Below are 20508 nucleotides of genomic sequence, written 5' to 3'. Positions count from 1 at the left end.
ATGCACAAACCTTATACAAGGAAAAGACTGAGCAGGCCTAGAGCCTACATCAACGTTAGGCCACCTACTTTGTAGGTTTCTACGTTAATGTAGGCTGCAGACCTGTTTAGCTTTTTCCTAGGATGACGTGCACAACATGAAATGCATCGAGAGCTCGCACATATGTATACACTCCGGAGAAAGTTCCAGCTAAGTGCTGAGGACTAACTACCATCAACGATATCGTAAGATACTACAATGGTATGGCGAGTGCGAGTGATGCTGGATTTGGGACCTTCGCCGCTGCTATGCTATGGTTGAGTGGGTGCAAGTACTATGGAAGTCAGAGAGAGTACCATGGAAGTAGGGGCAAGTACCATAGAAGTGCAGCTACTAGCACCCGAAACCTCCGAAAAGATTCTGTTGACCTGCACCAAACTTCAGAACGTCAACACAAACAGACAATCAGCAACGTAAACAACATGAAGTGGACGAAAGAAATCATCCGCGCGCGAAACACCCTCCTCAGAAAGCATTATGCGCAATTCGACGGTCTTCTTGAAGATGGACCGGAGTGGAATACGCTCGCCCGTTCCGGAACAGTATGGGACAAGATCTACCAGATACGAAATGCAGCACCCTGGAGAAATGCGCAACACCAAATGCGTCGAGAACTTGCATACTTGGATACGATGCGAAAAGATTTCCAGCTAAGAGCTGAGGACACATCACCATCAAAGATCATGCAAGATACTACAATGTTTTGTAGTAACGTGCTTGCAAACTTTTCTTGGAGAAGCTGCGCCATAGAACACAACAGTCTATCGTTAGCGACCGCAAAGAAGGTCGAAGCGGCCATACCATTGCAAAAAGACGGTGGAAGCGCGTTGCTCAACGCGATGAATTTGCGGCTTCCATCCTCGAGCGAGTTGATAAAACTCGACAACGGCGAGGAGTCCAAGGAGATAGAGTATCTCGAACTGCGCAACAACATTGTTGCACTACAGGCTGTACTATCGAGTACATATATCGAGCGAGCATCAACCCCGGAGAACCTCCTAGAGGACATACGGATGATATCAAGGATACTGTTTCGGGGCATGCAGATTCCGTTCAAGGCTGGCTTGATCCGCCACATGCCAATCCAGGTTCGGTCGAACCCAAAGGCCATATTCCCCTATCCAGGCGAAGTGGAAGCGAATCTGGAAAGGTGGTCAAGGTTCGCTGCGCACGACCAAGAGGACATACATCCTCTGATCAAGGGTGTATGGGACACTCTGTACTACGTCAGCGTCCATCCATTCCCAGATGGCAACGGCCGAACATCACGCCTCTTGTTCGCTACACACGTCGCCAGACATGGCATGATCCCTGCTATATGCACCGACGGGCTCTCCACAGAGCAGTACCTTAAGAATGTGTACAGCGCCATGACAAACAATCCGCTCCCATGGTGCAAGGATGTGATCCTCGCGCAAATCGAAGTGCTGGAGAGACAACGGTGATATCAACCCGCTTATTATCAAAAAGAGGACATGCGACTTTGAGGCCAAGTCAGATAATGCTTAGCATACGTATGCATCCAGACTGCGGCACGGCATATTCGAGGATCCATCTGAGGAAGGTTCCGTTCTCAGGAGGGTGGCGTCCACCGACTGAACAGGGTACTGCCTTGTTGATGGCAGACCTTGTTATGCGGAAGGCTTTGGCAACACCCCAAAAAGCGAGCTGGTTTGGCGAGATGTTGCAAGACAATTGCACAACGCGCGACGTGCCTACTCAATGATCGAACAGTACATATAGGCACTGGGAAAATATACACTTCTTGAGCTTTTCCAGGGATGTGTATCATGTTGCCGCTGTTCATGCTCTGAGTTATAGCTGTGCGTTGTTACTGTGTCGCCATATGATCAATTCACCGCGAACCTTCCCCGCGTCTCACCCGCTCCATGCCACGCGTCTAAGTGCATCTGTCCCATTGCGACCCTCTCATATGCGTCGCCTACGGAGCGAACGAGCATGACGTTGTAAGTACACCACTCTGCATCGCGGAGAGCTTGATCGTACACCTCTTCGTCTGAGAAATATCCATTATCCGAGAGATGAGAGATGACTGGCCCGTTCTTCGTGAGACTGTTGTTCGACTTCCACGCTGACAGTGCAAGGAGCTTCAGGCCCATACTGGCGATGGAAGGCACATGCTCTTGCGGAAGGCCTATGAGCATGCCGCAGCGACGTTTATTGCTGTCAAAGACGTAGTATGAGTCTTCGGTGATGGGGCTAGATGTGCTCTGGAATGGGTCAAAGAGCCCCTTTGGAGCCTTGGAGAGTTCGAACGCTTTCAGAGGGACGCTCATACACTCGAACACAATCGTAGCTGGCATGGCGAGCTGATGTTTGGCGAGCGGCTTGAACAACGAGCTTATCGGCCTATGCCCTGGGCGCACCAGGTCTGCGTATCGGACTCGCCCAACCCAGCCCGACCAACTCCAGCTTGGCTGTTGCGAGGCTGTCAGTCTCCGCTCGATGGTAGTGACAGGGGTCCAAAGTAATGCGAGATCCAGAAGGGGAGTCGGGAGGCCGCCGACAAATGGCCAATCAAACATGCGAGTTAGCATAGTTTGAATGCCGGTGAAAGCATTAATGATATCGTCCGGGTACCCCATCTTCTTTGCCGTGTATTCTGCGATGATCTCTTCGTACCAACGAAAATCGTCCAGTGGACTATATGTGCCAGCTCGAGCAGTCTTGGATTTCAGTTCTGTGCTGGTCGTACGCATCTTGTCCAGGGTGTAGAAGCTGGTGTCATCGCTAATGTACCTGTCTTCGCACAGAAGCTGCTTCTTGCAGTGAAAATACACCTGTTCACCGAGGAAGTATATGCTCCGGTTGGATAGTAATCGTTCCTGGAATGTCCAGGCGCGCGTGTTGTACACACAATCGACGTCTACACCATCGTAGGTGTGATTTGCTAACATGTTCTCCAGGGATGATCGCTCCACCATGTGTAGTCCAGGGGTGACGAAGGTTGCGGTGGTGTTACGGGCCGTAGGCAGAATGCCAGGTAGGCCGGCGTCGGCTGAGTCTCCGTTTAGAGCCACTATCGTGGCCATAGCGCAGCTGTAGATTGCGCACATCTGAGCGAGAGCGCTCGCTTTGTTAGCAGCGTCGTCTTGGATGATGCACTGCGTTTCGTAAGTGGAGGCCTCAATTATTCATGCTGAATTTGCCTACCATCGTATCAACCCACAAGTATCGCTCACCCAGGCTCCTGACAAAAGTCATCGCGTCTTTGATGGTCTGGGTCAAAGGCTGCTTGGAAAGAGTTCCAGGCTGGCACAACTGGTCGTAATTCTCCATCAGGGTAAGGAACTGTTTTGAAGCGCCCCAGACGTAACTCAAGGCGAAATACCGATTCTTGAAGTTCCCAACCGCGAGACAATCATCGATGACATCGAGAAGCAGAAGTGACCCAGTATCAGTAACTGATGTTTGGTGCTCATTGCAGGCGTGATCGTGATCTTTTTCGCAGTCATCAAGCCAACTCTTGATCAATCCCAAATCTGCCCAGTGATGTCTCACTGTTCGACTATACTCTGATTTCTGGACCTTGAAGTCGTTCAATGCCGCCTCATACCCCTGCAAATCCAGGTCATCATCATGCAGAAACACACACGTTGTCAGCCCGTTGAAGTCCCCAGCATACTTCTGCGCATCAACCGATGGACTTTGACCTCTTCCTTGTCGTCTCCGGAAGTCTCGGGCGCGAAGAACATGACGGCAACAGTCGCAATAAAGAACAGGCTCGGTAAGATGCTGGTATTCATCGTATTCTCTGAAGCCGTTGTTCAGCCAGGCTGACGTACCAATGCTAGCGAAGCCCGCACGCTCGTCTTCTTCTAGAGCTATCTGGCATGGCACGCACAGCTCTCCTCCGTTGATACCATCATTCAATTGTCGGATCGCGGCGCGGGAGTACGAGTTGAACATCGCCAGGCATTATTTCTCGAGCATGAACAGACTGTATCAAGCTGCTCTCAAGGCTGCGCGGAGTGGCGTTGGGATGGAGACCTTGTCACGTGCTTTTGTGCGGGGTATATACGCTAAGCCAATCTAGGAAATGCCACGCACGATCTGTGCAGCAAAGGGAGAGAATACCAACCGTCGCCCATGGCATGATGGCATAGTCTTCACCCTTTCACTTGGAGGCCACGTCGCTAATTGCAGCGGCTCACCCTTTGCAGTGTTGTCATTCGCGCAGCAGCCTCGTCCTCAAGGAACCGGCGGATTGGACGAGAACCTGGGTAGCTGCCATCGTCGCCGTCTTGGTGCAACGTCTCTTCTCTATTACGAACAGCTGAGCCAGGCTGATCAACGCGAGAATGCGCAGCGCGAAAGCGCCGACGTGATTTCGGCGAGGTTGAGCGGAGAGGAGAAGGTGGAGTTTGATAAGAAAGAAGAAGCGCGCAAAAAGGCATACAACGATTACCGTGCGCAGCTTCTGAACATGCTGTCTGGAAGTCCGTGACACGCGCTACGCCATGTAGCAGCACGCGGAATGCGCAAACATTGGCCGTAACTTTCCGCGTGTAATCGAAGGCATATACGCTGGTGGTGTGCGGGTGTCGCTGGTCATTGGGGATGTAGTGCTCGCAAATTCTTCCTGCGATGGAAGGAGGATGACGCGCCGACGCGTAAAGACGCGATCCGCACGGGCCACCTACATCAACACCAGCCGCCTGCGAGGAGGGAGGCGCAGAAGCATGCGCAAGAGTCATATATCATCACAAGCTAGAAAGTAGATACTTAACGGCAGAGGTTACTTAAGGTACCTGGGGAAGGATCCACATAGAAGCTTGCGTCAGTACAATGTTGAAGTTGTGCGCGATGAAGCCAAGCGGGCGGCGATTCAGTCACGACTTCCGCAAACAACCACCCTGAACACAATGGTACTCTCGTATGACAGTATTGCCAGTTATCAGGAACTGGAATTCGGGTATGAATGATAACAAGGATATATTGCGTTTAGCCATCGATGCTCTTACGTTCCATCAAGTATGTTGACCACCCTTCCTTTCATGCAGCAGTTGTCGCAGGTTCTGAAAACGTCTTGTCAGTATCTGAGGGCTATCTCGAACGTCCATGTGTGCGCATTGCTTACCTCCAGCGAAGACCCATTCGATAGGAGCGTGGTGGCGAGCAGCTTCTTGCGATCTTGAACTTCGAGGATGTGCTATTGATGTACTCGTTAGTTCAATTTTCCAATCTCACTGCGGCATGAGTACCTCTTCAAACGAGTCTTCCATGACGTAACGTATAGTGGTCACGGTATGAAGCTGTCCAAGCCGGTGGACGCGGGCAAGTGCTTGGTCTTCAAGAGATGGGTTCCACTGAGGTTCGAGAAGGTGAGCTGTCGATGCCGCGGTTAGGTCCAGACTGAGATACCCGTTAGCCAGCCTTCGAGTTTAGCGTGTGTTGTCTTCGTAAACTTACCCACAGGCACCACAGGCGATGGTGATGAGTATGACGCGAATACTAGGATCATCTTGAAGGCGTTGTATAGCGATACTGCGGTTCCTCAGCGTAACCTTGCCATCAATTCGGACGGATTGAATGATTTGATGTGGATCACACCGAAGCGCTCTCTCTACCATATCGAGACTGGACGTCCAAGACGAGAATACGACACTAGCTAAAGGTTAGTCTGGTAAGGTGCCCAATGATGCTGGTAGACTCACTGCTTTTCATGTGGACGCGACCTGATCTGCGACATAAGCGCCCATACTTTACTTGAGGCTTCATTACTATAGTCCCAATCCATTGGTGAGGGAGAAAGACCGTCGGTAGGCATAATGCTGGGAGTGGCTAAGGGCGCCAGGAGATGGAGTTGACACTGTCGCGGCTGATCTATACATGCGCAAGGCTCGGGTGATCGATATTGAAGGCTCGCGGAACACTCTGCACAGTAGAACTTGCTGCAAGCTGAATAATAGACTTGTGGTTGTGCAATATTCCGTAGACTGCTGCCGAGTGTCGATAGTTCGACTGGCTGGGAGCACAGCTCACATGATCCTCCGTCCATTGAGAAGCGTGTGTTCATTACGGATGTCTTGTCATCGGATTCGCCGCCAGGTTGCGAGTTGCAGTCGGCTTGCGAATGAGTGGAGACGCCTAGGTTGCAGATAAGACGAAGCTTGTTGATCTGCTGTATAGCAGTCATCCAAGGAACCTGGGTTTGGCTGTCGTCTCGTGTGTCGCGGTCTAGCATTTCCATGACGGGCTGCTCGATTTGGCGATAATATCTCTCTTCCTCGTGGTTGAATGGCACACGCATCAGATGGTCATCTCTCTTGGGCAAATCCAGGATAGTCTTCGTTCGTCGGATCATCAAGCACGATAGTAGCTTCTTGAATGTCTCACTGGCTTCTTCGACGGTTTTGGTACGCCATATGCTCGAAATGTCATCGTCAAAAGCTTTTGGATCATCGTATGGGGCGAAATGAAGAAATTTGAAGAGACCATGGAAGTCGAGTAGGCTATTCTGGATTGGGGTACCCGAGACTGCCCATCTTGAAGTCGCGCGGAGTGCGGCCATTGCGTGCGCAGTAGATGTCTTATGATTGCGTATTGTATGTGCTGGAGAGCAGTACAGTCAGTATGGAAATACAAAATGTGGGGGCCATTTATGCTTACCCTCGTCGATTATGACTCGCCTCCAGTGGTGCGAGAATATAGAGTCGCTGCTCCGAACGCTCCTGCGATTCTCCCCCTCAAGAGTCTGGTAGGTAGTGAACACAATCTCTAGTGATGCAGCGGCTCGTCAGTCGACGCATTATCTGTGGTGTGTACGTTAGATACAACCTACCGGGCGGTCTTTTGTGGTTCTTCAGCTTGAACCTTCGGTTGCCGTGGTGCATGCACCATGTTAATTTGCCGGGATGGACGTGGCTGATGACGGTCAGTAAGCGTATCTGGCATAGTTTGCGACGACGAACCTCTGTAGCTGCAATTCCCAGACACTGAATACTGCAAATGGCGTCAGCATGCGTGAAATCGTAGGATGCATGCACTCATACAGCTCAGTGGCACCACTATCAGAGTCGATGGTATGGAAGTCTCGGATGTGGGGTAGCCTGTAGACAGATCATTGTCTGAACGGCGATCTTGGTCAGAAGCGATCAGAGCGATCATGCTCAGCGTCTTCCCAAGGCCCATATCATCGGCGAGCAATCCACCACTCCACACCGGGCCAGGCGCAGATTGGACTTCACCAGTCATAGCGTTCACAAAACTGAAGCACACCAAGGTTCAGCATTGAGACGTGAGATAATAGCTCGGGCATACGCACGTAGATTGTCCCGCGCTTATATTCCGCAGCCATATACCAACACCATCCTTGTTTGGATGCATACCTCGTTCGCGTCGCAGGAAGAAAGTCAGGGCTTGTTTCTGATGCCTTTGATTCTGAGTCAGCCAATTGACCTCTTTTACGGCGGCGTACGTACTCTTTCAACTCTGTCCTTAGAGCTGCCGGGCTAGCTGATAACTCGAACTTATCAGTAGTTTCAAAACCGGACAAAATACCTAGAGAGGCTTGTGGAAAGCTGTTGATCTTTGCTTCGTGTGACTGCAACAAATCAAATGTCATTGGTGGGGGCTCGTGAAGAGTGAAGAGGCATTGAGGGTTCGTGTAGGGTACGTTGCGGTCACATCCAACAGGGTCGTCCAAGTAGCAACCGGCTTGATTCAAGAACTCGCCCACATCACCGGAGCGGCGCTTGGGACCATATATTGTGGCGCCGATATACGTCAAAGCGCCCCTGTGTTTCCTCCGTTCTATCGGGGGAGCGATGGGAGCCGAAAAGAGTACAAGTTGTAGTACGAGCTCATCGTCGGCAACCAGCCGCAAGAGCAGCTCGCCCCCATAGTCGTCCAGCCGCCCGACCGAAGCATTGGTACTAACGCGAATTATTGTGCGAGGGGATTCGAAGCGGATCGCGTCGTGCGCAGGAATAGAGGATGCGACATGATGGTTAGGACTGTGTACTTTTAGATCCGATATCTGAGCAACGTAAGCAGAGACCACGAAGGTGAGCAGAACGCAACTAACCATACCAAAGCACACTAAAGTTTCATCTCCTACATCTTCTGCGGTCACGTAGCCAGGCGGTGGTGGTGGTTGCAATGTATTGCAAGCGCTCTCGAGTGTGAGGCTCTCCACATGAGGGGAATCGAATCGCCGTCGCTTTGGAGCTGGAGCAGCGAAATCATCGACGACGATCTCAGGAGGACATGCAAGCATATTGTGCACTGTCTGAAGACAAGAAAGACGGTGTCTCGCACATCACCATGTTGAATGATTGAACTTAGAGAGCTTGAGTGCATCCATTGGATACGGCGAGCTATTGCAAGCCACTGGGGCTGAGCGTGTCTGCCTACGAGGCTGTACACTCATGCGCATGTGCTGTCAACCTTGAGCGTGCCGTCTACAAGCTGCCCTTCATCTCCCCCCTGTCCACAGTACCATCATTGTGTCCATAAAGTGACGAGTGTTGTAGTCGAAACGTCTTCTGCCCGAGATTCCATCGCGCCTTGGTGACGTGCCACACGTGCGCACGGCCCAACCTCGGTACAATGGCGGCGGCCCCTTCCGCCCAAGCCCGCGTCACGCTTCAAGACGCGTTCGAGCGGTTTGCATCCACCGTAGCGCCAGACGACAAGCGACTGTTCCACAACACCCAGCTCAAGGATGTCCGCGATGAGGCGATACGGATCGAGCGCCAGCTTCGCGCTCGCCGGACTCAAAGATGCATGGCCCGGCTGGACAAATTCCTTCAGGGAATGGAGCATTACTCCAAGGTAGTTGAGGTGCTCTGCAATGGGACACCGTTTCTGCCATGGATTTGGGCACCAGTAAAGCTGATGCTTATGGTAAGTCGCACGCTCAGGCAGCGACCGTGTACTTACTGTGAAGACAGATCACGGCCGATTCTATCAGTGCCTTCGAAAAATTCATAGAAGCCTACGGCAAGATTGGAGACATAGTCTCTCGCATGGATCGTCTTGGCGATGCACTTGTCAACGATCACAACTTCCAAAATGTACTAGCTCTAGTATATTCTGACATTGTAGAGTTCCATCGTCGAGCTTACAAGTTTGTGAGAAGAAAATGTAAGTACACCAGCAGCCTGACCTGATGTTGTTCTAACTAGCTATAGCATGGTCTATATTCTTCAGTTCTACGTGGGCTGGCTTCGAATCTCGATTCAGCGGGATACTGAATGATCTGGCGTACCATACCGAGCTAGCCGACAAAGAAGCTGCCGCAGCGGACATCGCTGAATCCGTTCGACGTAGCAAAGCCGACGATGAAAATTGGGAGCAACAAGAGCGCGAGTGGACTGCTGTCAGTATACACTGCTGCAATTAGTGTTTTTGATACACGGACTGACTCTATAACAATTCTAGGTCAAGATTCAAAAGGTTTTAGCCTGGCTAGGAACGACAGATACCCTCCCAGCCAACTTGCTTGACTGGCACCTCCGAGACTACTTACCACGGAGCTGCGATTGGTTCATACAGCACAAAGCAACTGAGTTATGGCTAGGAGATAGCGCAAAGATTCCGCTTTTGTGGCTTTGTGGTAAACCAGGGGCTGGTATGTTCAACTGCCGCCGATGCGGCTAGTCATTTGCTGACCTGTTCGAAGGGAAGTCAATGATCTGCTCTGCTCTTGTGCAACACACTGAGGCAAACGACTTCCATGTTTTCTACTACTTCTGCAGTTTCCGCGGAAGCCGCTCCGATGGTCCCAGCCGTCTGCTGCGATCTCTCATATCGCAGGTCATCCAAAAACATCAGGATCTCGCCATCTACGTCCACGACGTCTGTTTTAAGTCGAATCCTCAACCCACGAAGAAAGCGTTGTTGACACTTCTCCCTGAACTTCTCCGAGGTTTGGGATCCGTGCGACTCATCGTAGACGGTATTGACGAATGGACTTCACGGGATCAAAAGGAGCTTCTCGATGATCTTTCGCAGATGGTTTCAACCGACCAGTCTTCCCATGTCTGCAAGATCATGGTCGCGAGCCGAGACACCATGGCCACCTCGCGGCGCAAGAAGGACAAATTGTCAACGATGATCTCTCTCAGCGGTGGTGATGAAGGTCTTGCAGTCACTCGTGCGATTGCCAGTTTTATCAATGATAAGCTTTCTGATCTTCCCGAGCACTTCGAACAGCTCGACCCAGATTCCTCGATTATGGCTCATGTCAAGAAGACTCTGCTGGAGAAATCTCAGGGTACGTCCTGCTCAGTCTGTTGAACGACAACACGTCCTCTAACACTCAGACAGGTATGTTCTTGTGGGTGAGCCTCGTGCTGGAATCACTCGATACGGTATATAGCCCTGAGGAACTCCGTACTATCGTCGACGATCTTCCCTCTGATCTGGAAGACCTTTACAAACGGATCGTAACTCGTCTCTGCAGCGCCCCAGGTGCCCAAAGTTACGGAGGCGTGCCGCGCATCATGAGCTGGATATGCTTCTCACGAAGGCCTTTGCATAAATCAGAGCTACTGCAGGCGCTGTCTATGTTTTCAGACGATATAGGCACTCAGATGCGGAGTATTCCTGTCGCTTCCATACTAGACCATTGCAAGCCTCTTATCGAAGAACTTCCGGATTCGACGATAGTACCTGTCCACTTTTCGGTGAAAGAGTAAGTCTACCAAAAAAGTGGATTCATCGTGTCTAACGATCGCGTAGATACTTTCTGAAGGCTCAAATACCCCAAATTCTTCCAGCAGTCGATGTTGCACTAGACATATCGTGCGCATGCGCCATTGTCATCATCCGCGGCCTGGAACTCGTACGCTTGGGAAGCAACTCCTCAGATTATCTTGCTCTCATCGCGAGCGGCAACTACAGGCTGTTACCATATGCAATAGAGTTTTGGATCGAGCACTGCTTGCAATATGCTTCCAGAAGAGATCTTCGCCCAGGTCGACCCCTTCGACGTCATCTAGACCGGCTACACGGAACACACGAAGATTATTTGCACGCATTTGGACTTGGTGCAACTCAGAACTTGTCGCCGGACTGGGCAAACATTCCACATGCAGAGAATCGGCTCAGCCTCTTTCTGGATATACCGATCTACGGCTTGATGGCAGATGTACTGAGTTTCAGACACCTAGTTAGCCAACTTGACGGCGACAATACTCCAGGTAAGTTTAGAACGCAAACTGTCTCTTCATTATAGCCGCCTCGATGAGCTCACAAATTTGTCCAGATATTGAGACCTACGTCGTTGATAACGACCGTACGCTCTTCAGCAAGCTTGCCCACACATATGAGGGCGCTGTGGTGGATCTCTTGGCGCGACGAGAGGTCGAGGGTATTACGCCGGCCATACTCCGGGCGTTCCAGGAATCATATGCCTCCACAGCTTTTCGATGTCGATTTCCACATTGTGAGAGGCTATCGTTGGGCTTTGCTACTGCGCAGCTCCGACTCGAGCATGAAACTGTTCACGTTCAACGCGTATATTGTCAGACAGTGTCTTGTCAGTATCATCGCATTGGCTTTGTAAAGAGAAGCGCGCTCATTGCGCATACGCGTAAGCACCATAGTCAGTATGATGTTTTACTCATACCAGCGAAGGTACGGCGCGTTACACATGCGGAATCCAAGCCAGAAGAGCCCCGGCAGAATTGGCAAGGTTCGAGTGTGTACTCCACGTACGCGGACATACGTTACTTAGATGACGAGCGTTTTCCCCCTCGTATCTTAGATGCGCAGATACGGGAGAATTTGCCTTCCGATGTAGAGACATGGGCTCGGCTCAGGACTTGGGTGGGACAAAACCCTACCCTGGCTCCCGGAACCGACATCAAAAAGGTTCTAATGCTGCAAGTCCTGCATCATCAGAATAAGACGATGAAACAGCAGAAAAGTAGCGGGGGTGAGAGAACTCAGATTTCGCCGAACGCACAGCAAACTCAGACGCCTCAGCAAGATCGTCAAGATCCATTGATCACCGCCCAGACTGCGCAAAAGCTGATGTCAACAGCCAAGCCCGAACCTCCAAAAGAAACCGAAAGTGACGTCGATCGATGGCCCCTTGAGAGTCGAAACAAAAAGCGGCGGTTAATGAATGGGCAAGACCGGAACCAGCAACAGCAACCCGCTGTCCTCGAGAAGCAAAGCATTACTAGATCGATGCGAAAACGACAGAGTGAGGCGCAGCAACAGACACTGCAACCGCAAAGTATGGGAAGCTTCGAAGTTCAAGATCAGCAAGAAGCTCAGCGCCGGTTCCAAGAACATGAGCTTCGGGCATCGGAGGAAAGATCACACCATAGCCCAGTTGCTCCCGGTGGCGCACCACCAATTCTGCAGCCAGTGTCTTCAAGTTCCGGGATGAGATCACTGGAGCAGCAGATGCAGCAACAGCAAAGGGTGTCTCATGAGACTCAACAGATAGAGCAACGGCCAAGAATGCTCCGTAACTATGTATACACCCCTGATGGTAAACTGACCAGACGTCAAAACAAGAACGCTGCCCCGGCTCCAATAGCTCTAGGAGGGTATCAAATGGAACTCATGCGACTTGAGCAAGAGAAGAAGGATCAACGGTTGCGGGAAAAGAGGGAGCGAGAGGAGCAACAGCAGTCGGCGCAAGAGCAAGGCATGCGTCACCAGAAGTCTACGCAGCAACAGCAGCAGGCATATCGACAAGACCCTCCGTCTTTCCAGGATTTAGACACGCGATCAAGTCCAGTCACCGCCAGAGACATCTCGCCTACTCGACGAGGTTCACCTAACTCGCACCAGGATCCGTCTGATCTATCGCTACCATCGTCTGACCACCAATATCAGGACCATGGTATAAACTCATTCGCGAGTCCACCTCGAGGTTGGAGAGCTGCAGATATCACTGCGTCACCACGACAGCGGTCTACACTGGATCTAGCGCGTCTACAAATGCAAGAAAGCTCAGCATCTGTTCCATCTTGGAGGAACCATCTGCCCAACCCGTCTTTCGGACAAGAAACTGCGACAAGCTCGTCCCCCTCCCCCAGCGATCGTGTACTTGCCACTTCAGTGCCGCGAGAGTCACCTTGGGGTCAGCGCCAGTCATCATCTGGCAATGAAGATACAGCACCGGATATGTTTACCTTCGGGTCAGCTGGTTCCCGACCGTTTTTCGCTGAAGTACGTCGGCGTGCGCAGGGCTTACCGTCGTCTAATGATGACACGCCGGCGAATGCGGACTTGAAAAAGTCGCGCGGACCAATCTTCTCTGCACGAGGACCGTAGTACCATTGATCAAGAATATGTATATATACATTCCAGCTAAAGCTACCTATCCATCCATTTCATCCTTCCATCCATCCATCCATGCTCATTCATATGCCATCGTAAATACTCGTTTCCAGTAGAACCTTCATCGCATCCAGCATCCACTACATTAACCCCATACAGAAGCCTAGCCGCGATGAGAAGACCGCTACTAGCCATTGTCTTTGTTTGAAACTCCATTGCCCATGACGCACCATTCACGTGAAAAAGAAGTCGGGAAAGAAGAAGAAGAATGATAACGCACGAACGCCCAGTTATAACTTAGAAAGGAAAGATATGACAAGGAAAATGGGGAAGAAAAGACACACGCCCGTGCCGTGCCGTGATGTGCTGTGTACGCCCGTAGTTGATCATGTCAAGCCGAAGCTAAGAGACTTTTATGTATATGCCGTTGAAAGATGGAGGGATCAGGGTCGATGTCGTAGAGAGACATGGACCCTGTATGCAAGTTGCGCCGGGAACGCTGAGAATTTTCCAACCTGGTTTCTTTTGGAGTGAGTGATGTAGGGGAAGAATGTCGTAGAGATGACGGTCGTGGGGTGAGGTGGGTGTCTGCAGGTGCTGAGTTGGCTCTGGGCGGTCGGGGTAGCTCTCCGCTGTGGTCGACCGTCGTGTCGGTCGCCAGCATCGATCGTTGTAAGGCTTCGTCCACCAACTCAAGCATTCCCACCCCAAGCACCCGCACCCGTCTCCTTGCCGAGCGCAGAAGTACCCGCCGTCCGATGACCGCCAACAGGAGCCAGGTTCGGGCTGCCCTTGCCTCCACTACCCCATGACAAACCACTCAAACGCTTGTTGCTGTTGCTAGAGGTAGTCGAAGCACCGTCCCTGCTCTTGTTCAGATCGTCCTCCTCTTCCATGCTAAACAGACCCTGCTCTTCCTCAATCCTCTCGCGGTTGATACTGCTGCTGCTTACAGCGCGATCGATACCGAGACGGCCGCTGGAGCTACCGATGCTGGATGCGGAGGTGACGCGGTTGATGCCGGGGTGGACGGGGTTGCTGGTGATGCCGCTTTCGTCCCGGGCTGATATACGGGTGCGCGAGAGTTGTTGGCTGATCATGCTCATTGAAGCTTGGCGCGGAGGTGAAGCGAGGTATGGGCTCATGTCGCCTGTAGTCGGTCGGTTCATGGCGCGAAGCGAAGGGCTGGCTCCTGGGTGGAGGCTTGAGTTGCGGAGGGGTGAGCCGACGTGTCCGAAGGCTGACTGGCCGGGCAGTGAGCCTGATTCAAATCCTCCGTCGTAAGTCGGGCCTCGGGGCTTGGCCCACATGGACTGGAATCGCGAGGGAGAAGCCGTGGCGGCTGATGGCGATCCGTACTTGAGGTCTGACGCTGTTGGCGAGACTCCGAACCTGGACTGCGAGGTGCGGTTGTCGCTCTCGCCCTGGTCGCGCGAGAAGCGGCGCATCTTCTCCTGTGGTGTCAGAAGATCGCTCAGCGAATTGGGTAGCAGGTCCTCCTCGAATTTGCCAATCATGTCCGTCTCATCCCATTCCTCGTCCTTGTATGTCGGTCGCGCGCCCACACTCGACGACATGATACCCCGAGAGCGGTTCGCGGCAAGCTCAGAGTGTAGCATCCTCCGTCCAACTGGCTGCTCTACCGACTCCGGTGGAGACGACCCAAGTCCTGCAATGCCCCTCCGCAGACCATCTCCAAACGCGGAGTCGTGTAGGTTTCGAAGCGCGGGCGAATCGGCTTGGTACGAGGAGGGCGGGGAGTTTGCGAGGAACTTGGCAGGTACGGAGGACGCAATGGGGCCGTATCGCGCCATGGTCGAGACACCTTGGCTGTCGAAAGACGCAGGAAGCCCTACATCCATTACACTCAAGCCCTTCTGCGTTGGTGATATCGGGAGTCGGCCGTTCTCGTTTGGCGGCGAGCCATAGTTGGAGCCTGGGTGGGAAGAGAAGGTCGTGTCGATAGTCGGGATCATGTCGTACTGGTTCTTCTGGTTCGCGTACTCGTCGGGCATGGCGTACGGGTAGCCTGGCTGCATACCGCCCATATGTGCCTGCATGGTAAGCAGCGAGCTGTTCATGGGCATCTCCTGGTGGTGTGGAATGTTCATGCGGCTGAAGTGATTACCAGCGTTTCCGCGGTTCACGACATGGCCGTTGGGGAGGATGTGGGCGAGGGCGCATTTCTGGCCAAACTTGCAGTTGCCCTAGGTATTGATTAGCGATGATTCACCCCCTCCCGCACATGTCTTACCTTGGTGAAGTACTTGCAGGGCGCCCGTTCCGTCAGCGGCTCATCAGAGTGCAAGAACGGACACGCCTTGCCCGCCTGACATGCGCCTTGCCGGTAGAACTTGCAGGGGACGTGTGAGGTGTTCTTGTTGTTTGGGGGGCTGCGCGGGCCGGCAAAGCCCATCTCGCGCAAGTTTGCCCTATGCTCGTGGCCGTTGGCGCGCCCACCCGGCACTGCCATAGGCCCATGGCCATTCGCGCCCGCCATTGCGCCGTTGGAGTGCTGGGGCCTGAGGTCGCGCGAGGCACGTCTGGCTATCTGCGGCGGGGGGTTCGACGACTGAGACTGAGGCGCGGAGGGCGGGTTGAGCTGATGGGAGAAGGGTCCGTGGTGTTGGAGATGCTGTGGTGGGGGCTCTTGGTGGGGTGGCTTGTCTCGGACGTCTGAGGGAAAATTGGTCGGCGCAAAGGTAGCCATAGCTCTGCAAATTGTGGTAGCGGGCCTCGGGCCTGGGTCGGCGGTCTACCTTCGGCGGAGCAGTGAGAGAATTTCCCTCTGAGCAGCGAAAGCCGAGAAAGAGACTGCTATCACCTGCACCCGTGAAGAGGTCAAGCTTGCCGCGCAAACGCTAGTATCTACGCGGTAAAGGCAGATGCGGCACGTCGCTTGAGGCGGGAACAGGACATGCGACAATCGAAGACGGGAAGACGAATGAGAGCTGCAGCGAGGTTTGGAGAAGGAAGAAAAAGGAAATTCAAAGCTATGCTGGAGAATGATACGCCGGCTATATCGATATGCGCGCACCGCGTGGAGCTGCAGCCTCAGCGGTTCGCGCGTGACATGGAAATCCGACGGCGCCGCGTGACGCCATAACAGGACCCTGGACGTCGACGAGGGAAGTCGCCGTGGAGAGCTGGCACCCACGCTACGCGTCGTTCCTTCCGTGGCTGGCTGCCGACGCGTCTTCGGATGCCCTCCAGCTCACATGGCACCTGCCGTCTGAAACACCTTGGAACACATCTCGGACGACTATTGCCGTGGACGGCCAATCGACGCGGATGGAGAGCTCACGCCTCATTGCAGCGCGACGGTCTAGCCGTCACCTGAGGCTTCATCACGGTCATCTGCAGGAAGAGTGGCGCATTTGATGTGGACTAACTGTATTCAACTCTCGTCTAGATATACTGCTCACCAAGATATACTATGCTAATCTTATCATCGCCGTCTCTGACAACATATCATATACCCGATGAGATGGCTTCAACCTCGCCACACCCTAGATCCACACTAGCTGTGTCCTATCCGTAGTATACCCGCCGAACAGGTGTTGTTGTACCATTCCATCTGCAGATCATCCATCATGTGCACTTGCGGTATACCCAGGTTGTATGTGTAAGCATTGAACTGGATACCCGAGAGCGCGCGGAAGTCATCGTTGAAGAAGATCTGAGTGAGGCGGCAGTTGATGTAGCCCCAGCATGCCGGGATAGTCGCGTTTTGTTCTGCGACTAGCACTTCTTGTTGGAGAGTGGTGTCATAGCGATAACCCGATATGCGCAATGTACAGGGTGTGAGGCCGTTGAGGGCACAGCCGAAATGAGCGGAGTACGCGTTGAACCAGTAGGCGTTGACTGAAGCTCGTGGCCCAGCCCCGAGTTCGCCGGGAAGCATCGTGCCTGCGAATGGCGTGTTGGGAAGGAGCCGCCCGGTCAGAGGCAGGAACATGGCGATGTTTGGTTGCGAGATTGCGGGGTATGGCTCCCACATATCAGGCACGTATGTGTATCCATTGCCGTAGAAGAGGTGGTGGTAGGGGTTCTTCATGCCGCTGGCAACGAGTAGTATAGTATTGTCATCATCGCCGGTGACTGTGTCATCGAAGGTCAGCGTGAAGTTGCCCGACTCGCCGCACGATGAAGGTCCTGGTGCATCGGGAATAGCCACGGTCGTTGTCGCAAGTATCGTTGTCTCTATAGTTGGACTGGGCACGACGATAGTGATTGGAATATCCTGACGCTTCGCAAGTGATGTTGTACCTTCATCCTCGTCTTCGAATACTGTCGTCACTACCGTTTTGAAACGTCTGGATCGGGAGGAGAAGATCTCAAAGGATGGCAGAGCGGAGATTGGTGTCCGGCGCTCAGTCCTTGTCGTCAAGGGTATGGTTTGCAGATCTGATGGCTCTGGTCCAGTTACCGTGGGGTATATTCCAGTCCAGTACGACGCGGTCGTTGAGATGTTGGGTGATGGGAAGACGAAGCTAATTGCGACATCCCCATACGATATTACCTTCGTCATAGCCCGAGCGCCAAACAAAGACGTGGCGTTGAAGCCTGGAGGGGCAGACGATATCGCTTGTGGGGGAGTAGTTGTCGTCAGCGTCAATGTAGAAGTCAGAGTGCTTTGCGAAACTGGGGTTGAGCCTGATAATGAGCTGGACGTGGTGGTGGCCATCGGACTGGAAGTCAATGTGCTTTGCGGAACTAGGCTAGAGCTTGATAGTGAGCTAGACACGGTGCTGACAATCGGGCTGGAAGCCGAAGTACTTTGCGAAACTAGCACAGAGCTCGATAGTGAACTGGACGAGGTAGTAGCGGACGGAAGGCTTATGCTACTACCAGACGACGAAGAGCTACCAGATAAAGAGCTAGAACCAACGGAAGAGCTCGTCACGGTGCTCGGACTCAACAGCGTAGAAGAGGTAGACGTCAAGTTGAAGCTCAGACTCGAGGACGAGTTCGTAATCGGGAATAGCGTAGCAAAGCCGGTGGAGGTATTTGGACCGGGTGTACTGGTTACGGGCTCATTTGGCAGACTCGACGACGGTGTAGAGCTGGATGTACTGATTGGAGTGGATGATGTAGTCAAGCTCGATAACGTCGTCGGTGCCGCAATGGAACTCCCGGTTGAGGGCGTCAAGGAGGGCGACGAAGTGGAACCTGTCGATGGCACGACGGAGGAGCTACCTGCACTGATGGGAAGAGTAGATGGAGCCAAGCTACTCAGCGAGAGGGATGTAGACGTGGATAGCGATTGAGTAAGACCTGTTGACGATGGTACTGTAGAACTACCGATACTGCTCGACAGGCTCATGGAAGTACTTGACGATATGTCGGCAGAGAGAGTCGGTCCTGAAGTGGGACTAGGTAGAGACACGGTGAAGCCATCGCTCTGTGTGGATGGGAAAACGAAAGAGCCTCCAGTAGTTGTCGATGTAGAACGACCGGGAGTAGCCGATCCACTGGATGGACCCAGAGACGTTGTAAGTGCACTTGAACCCGTTGGTACGTTCGAACCGGTTGGAAGCGCCGAAGGTGTTCCGCCAGGCGAGCTTGGGAGTGTGTTTGAGCTCAGACCCGACAGGGTGCTTGATGAGACGACTGACGAGAAGATAGAGCTGATGGTATTCGAGGGCGCGGAGACTGAAGACGGCAAAAGAATCGTAGAGAGCGTAGAGACGAAAGTAGACAGCCCGCTACTGATAGTGACAGCGCTCGTTGAAGCAGGATACGACGGGTAAGGTCTCTGTGGTTGATTGATAGGCCGAGGTAAGCTCGATGTCTCAGACGATGTCGGACCTGACGAAGTTGAACTTACAGACGACGAGACGAAAGGATCCGACAGAGACAGCGCAGACGTAGTTGATCCCAACACTGAAGACACGACAGCCGACCCAGAAGAGGGGATAGTCGTTACCCCCACCGAAGAAACAATCGGCGTAACATCCACCGTCCTAGTAGGCAGCGTACTGAACCGACTAGGCGGCGCAATACTGTCCAGCCACTCTGTCGTACTATTCACGACGGAAAAGTAGTACGTGCCTTTCGCAGGATTAGTCGGTGACGCACCAACTAGCGAAATGGTAATTATCGGTCCAGGAACAGTGACGTAGACGATGCTGCAGTTGCCATCGACGCCTTGAGCCGAGACACCAGGTATTGCGTTGAGTAGTATGTCCAGGGCTATGTAGCCACCGGCCACGACTATACCGACGAAGGCCAGTGTCAATATGAGGTCCTTGGAGGTTTGCTTGTCGGTCCAGCGTATTCGGGTTAGAGCGACGAAGAAGCGATAGATCCATTGTATGGTGCGACATGGCCACCAGTTCCGAGGCTTGAAGCCCCATCGAGGTCGGGCTGCGGTAGTAGCTTTAGGTTTGGACTGCCGCTTTGGACCTTCCCATGTACTTGAAATGACAGAGTCTCGTTTGTCTTCCGCGCCTTTGGTGCGTGAAATCGGAGGAGCGGGCGATGAACCGGGGGAAGAGCTGGATGGAGTTGTATCTTTGAGCGAGGTGATGGTAGGAACACAGAGCGTTTTCCCTGGGGGTTCTGTTGGAAGCTGGCGACGATCAGATGTATTGCTAGTGGATCTGGTTATAACCGCCCCGTGAGAAGATGTCCATGTCGAAGGGGTGCTTGAGCCATTCGTGTCGCTTATGGAGGTCTTGTCTTTCCTTGACTTGTCCTTGCTGCGGATCTTGTTCTTGCCCATGATGAGAGAGGAAATGTTGTTGCTATGATGCACTTGCGAAGATGTTGCTGATAGGCTGTTGTGCAATGATTGTGGTGCAAGAGGTATCCAAAAGTGCTGTTGTGGTGATGGAGGACAGTCATGAGAAACGCGTGTAATAAGTCCAGGTGCGTGGGGAGTGTACCTGCCATGATTGCGGTGAAAACAGAGTAAGCATAGGCTGTATATCGATGGCCAGAGTGAGGACGATGCGACATGTTTGCAAAATAGTTGGAAAGCGAGATGAATATTTGTTGACCGTTCTCGGCTCGGGAGTTCGCAGCAGTTGCGATCCAGAATGCAAGAACCCGCGCTTGACTGATCCCTCGCAGTTGACGCAGCTTGCTCATCACTGGAGTGAAGAGGCGAGGCGAAACAATTATTTGCGCTGCTTCTTCGAAGATATGTTAAACGTCTTGTGTGCGATGTGTGCAGTAGTCTCGGTCAAAACT

At 52.7% G+C, this 20508-nt stretch overlaps 7 protein-coding genes across 7 annotated transcripts; 3 read left to right on the top strand and 4 right to left on the bottom strand.

Moving 5' to 3' along the window:
• Window positions 1-461: 461 nt before the first annotated feature.
• On the top strand, window positions 462-1484 carry J4E87_000871 (uncharacterized protein; the record flags this gene model as incomplete). The annotated part of the gene is made up of 1 exon (XM_049372523.1): window positions 462-1484. One exon carries the CDS (start codon window positions 462-464, stop codon window positions 1482-1484), a length of 1023 nt encoding a protein of 340 aa, XP_049237181.1.
• A 405-nt stretch (window positions 1485-1889) lies between these two features.
• On the bottom strand, window positions 1890-3092 carry J4E87_000870 (uncharacterized protein; the record flags this gene model as incomplete). The annotated part of the gene is made up of 1 exon (XM_049372522.1): window positions 1890-3092. The coding sequence occupies one exon, from the start codon at window positions 3090-3092 to the stop codon at window positions 1890-1892; it is 1203 nt and encodes a 400-aa protein (XP_049237180.1).
• Window positions 3093-5246: 2154 nt separating this feature from the next.
• On the bottom strand, window positions 5247-6574 carry J4E87_000869 (uncharacterized protein; the record flags this gene model as incomplete). The annotated part of the gene is made up of 2 exons (XM_049372521.1): window positions 5247-5415; window positions 5937-6574. 2 exons carry the CDS (start codon window positions 6572-6574, stop codon window positions 5247-5249), a joined length of 807 nt encoding a protein of 268 aa, XP_049237179.1.
• Window positions 6575-8613: 2039 nt separating this feature from the next.
• On the top strand, window positions 8614-11009 carry J4E87_000868 (uncharacterized protein; the record flags this gene model as incomplete). Its single annotated transcript, XM_049372520.1, has 8 exons — window positions 8614-8910; window positions 8958-9150; window positions 9198-9385; window positions 9448-9637; window positions 9689-10282; window positions 10336-10702; window positions 10750-10852; window positions 10986-11009. The coding sequence occupies 8 exons, from the start codon at window positions 8614-8616 to the stop codon at window positions 11007-11009; spliced, it is 1956 nt and encodes a 651-aa protein (XP_049237178.1).
• A 2994-nt stretch (window positions 11010-14003) lies between these two features.
• On the bottom strand, window positions 14004-16415 carry J4E87_000867 (uncharacterized protein; the record flags this gene model as incomplete). The annotated part of the gene is made up of 3 exons (XM_049372519.1): window positions 14004-15518; window positions 15566-16025; window positions 16411-16415. The coding sequence occupies 3 exons, from the start codon at window positions 16413-16415 to the stop codon at window positions 14004-14006; spliced, it is 1980 nt and encodes a 659-aa protein (XP_049237177.1).
• A 416-nt stretch (window positions 16416-16831) lies between these two features.
• On the bottom strand, window positions 16832-17842 carry J4E87_000866 (uncharacterized protein; the record flags this gene model as incomplete). Its single annotated transcript, XM_049372518.1, has 1 exon — window positions 16832-17842. One exon carries the CDS (start codon window positions 17840-17842, stop codon window positions 16832-16834), a length of 1011 nt encoding a protein of 336 aa, XP_049237176.1.
• Window positions 17843-17973: 131 nt separating this feature from the next.
• Window positions 17974-18581, top strand: J4E87_000865 (uncharacterized protein; the record flags this gene model as incomplete). The annotated part of the gene is given in 2 exon segments (XM_049372517.1): window positions 17974-18014; window positions 18032-18581. The coding sequence occupies 2 exon segments, from the start codon at window positions 17974-17976 to the stop codon at window positions 18579-18581; spliced, it is 591 nt and encodes a 196-aa protein (XP_049237175.1).
• Window positions 18582-20508: the final 1927 nt, after the last annotated feature.

Source organism: Alternaria ethzedia (genome assembly GCF_023757985.1).
Source record: "Alternaria ethzedia strain BMP 0044 chromosome Unknown scaffold_2, whole genome shotgun sequence".
In the NCBI taxonomy this organism is placed as follows: domain Eukaryota; kingdom Fungi; phylum Ascomycota; class Dothideomycetes; order Pleosporales; family Pleosporaceae; genus Alternaria; species Alternaria ethzedia.
Note: the sequence above shows the minus strand (reverse complement) of the source record. Positions and strands in the feature narration are given on the sequence as shown.